This window comes from Cynara cardunculus, assembly GCF_001531365.2.
Source record: "Cynara cardunculus var. scolymus isolate 2C chromosome LG 17, CcrdV1, whole genome shotgun sequence".
Classification (NCBI taxonomy): domain Eukaryota; kingdom Viridiplantae; phylum Streptophyta; class Magnoliopsida; order Asterales; family Asteraceae; genus Cynara; species Cynara cardunculus.
In genome coordinates, this window is record NC_037544.1 from 6,475,055 (window position 1) to 6,477,057 (window position 2,003).

General features: G+C 36.4%; 1 protein-coding gene across 1 annotated transcript; it reads left to right on the forward strand.

Annotated features, from left to right (window-relative positions):
- Positions 1 to 726: 726 nt before the first annotated feature.
- On the forward strand, positions 727 to 1,612 carry LOC112500125 (protein PELPK1-like). Its single transcript, XM_025103436.1, has one exon. It carries the CDS (start codon positions 727 to 729, stop codon positions 1,390 to 1,392), a length of 666 nt encoding a protein of 221 aa, XP_024959204.1. The 3' UTR covers positions 1,393 to 1,612.
- The last annotated feature ends 391 nt before the right edge of the window (positions 1,613 to 2,003 follow it).

Genomic DNA, 2,003 nt, shown 5'->3' on the forward strand with positions numbered 1-2,003 from the left:
GGTTTTTGTTCCCGAGCAAATACATCACCGCCTCAAAATACATCTTGTTCAGAAACTAACAGAAACAATAACAATATTTATGGTATATAGATTCCAAAAGCAAAACTTTAACAAGTTGTACATATATGTAAACTTGAATTTTAAAAAATTATGTATTAATAAGTAGTTACGTAAAAAAATAGCTTTTAAATGTTTTTACCAAATGCAAATTATCATAGTAAAAATTTTCTGGCTTACAATGTTTAACTGTTCTCTTTTGATCACATAGATCTATACTTTATGTTAATAAACTTGTTTTATATATGGTAAAAATAAGAACAATTAATTATAAATAGTAAAAAACACTTCCGACAATTTACCACAGTGAGTGAAATTGTGTTTAAAAAGAATTCAAATTATGATATAACAAACACAAAAATAGTTGAAGTGTAATATAAGAAATTAAAGAAGAGATTCAAAGACAATTACAATTACAATTACTTCAAACAATATATAAAATAATCAATCAATGTGGATGGAGTTTGCTGAACAACAAAAGTTGAACAGATGAGAAGTTGAACTAAAAATGCGAATTTCTTTGTCATTCCCACCAACTCATCATCAATGGGTCCCTCTTCTCCATGACTCAATCTTCTATATAAATCCATATCCACAAACATATATTCCCAATCCAACTCACACACCTTCTTAGTTATTGATCGGCTTCATCAATCCAACGAAATGTCAATGGCTAATTCCTATCTCATTTCCTTCCTACCACTCATACTAGTTTCGATCACTTTAGCGTCAATAAGTGGTGGGATGATCAGTGCTGAGGCACGTAATCTTTTGGAGATACCCGAGGTTCCAAAGCTTGAACTTCCGGAGATTCCGAAGCCCACACTTCCTGAGCTTCCGAAGCCCACACTTCCTGAGATTCCGAAACCCACACTTCCTGAGATTCCGAAGCCCACAATTCCTGAGATTCCGAAGCCCACACTTCCTGAGATTCCAAAACCCACAATTCCTGAGATTCCGAAGCCCACCCTTCCAGAGATTCCAAAACCCACTGTTCCTGAGATTCCAAAGCCAACACTTCCTGAGATTCCGAAGCCCACAATTCCTGAGATTCCAAAACCCACTGTTCCTGAGATTCCGAAGCCCACACTTCCTGATATCCCAAAACCCACTGTTCCTGAAATTCAGAAGCCCACAGTTCCAGAGATCCCGAAGCCTACAGTTCCTGAAATTCCGAAACCCGCACTTCCTGAGCTTCCAAAGTCGGATTTTCCTACTTTGCCCAAACTAGAAGTACCAAAGGTGCCAGAAATCCATGACCTTCCTAAGCCCACCTTGCCAACCATTCCTGAGTTGCCCAAAGACTTCCCCATCCCTTCCTTACCCCATCCTTAAAGAAATGCTTTTTAATTTGTGAAAGCATGTGATTGTTCACTTCACTGCTACAACTATTATTAAAGAAAACTTCATGATCAGTCCAGAGGGTACCATGAAAGATTGAATGATTAATTATTTTTATTTTTATTTTTATTTTCTCCATTGTTGTGTTATATTGTGATTGACTTATGTACCTCATTCCTTTGTGAAGATATACTACACATAGATTGTTGAATCAGTTTTATTTCATTTCTATGGGCGAAAGCAAGTTGAAACTAATGCATGATAATATGAAACCCAACCATGACCCCAAGTTTTTATACCTAAGAAAATAAAGAACCAAACTATATTTCTAACTCTAAACTGCACGAGTTCAGAGAAATAAAATGGCAAATCAATGGTTGTCAGTGTACGAGTTGTAGATCATGTGCCTGCACATCTGATGCTGTTCCACATAGGTGCACCAAGTCCTTCTGTCTTGCAAAAACTAGATGCTACCTTTTGCTTATGTTCAAATTGAAGCCTAAGCTTGTGTTTGCTGAAGTTAGCTGAAGATAAATCATAAACCATATAGCTAAGTCGTTCAGTTCGAGTTTACTGTACAGTCTATTTTAAAGGCTTTGTTCCAA

Bases quoted from the DNA above. Each gene is read 5' to 3' on its own strand.
- LOC112500125 (XM_025103436.1), top strand. From the start codon at position 727: ATGGCTAATTCCTATCTCATTTCCTTCCTACCACTCATACTAGTTTCG.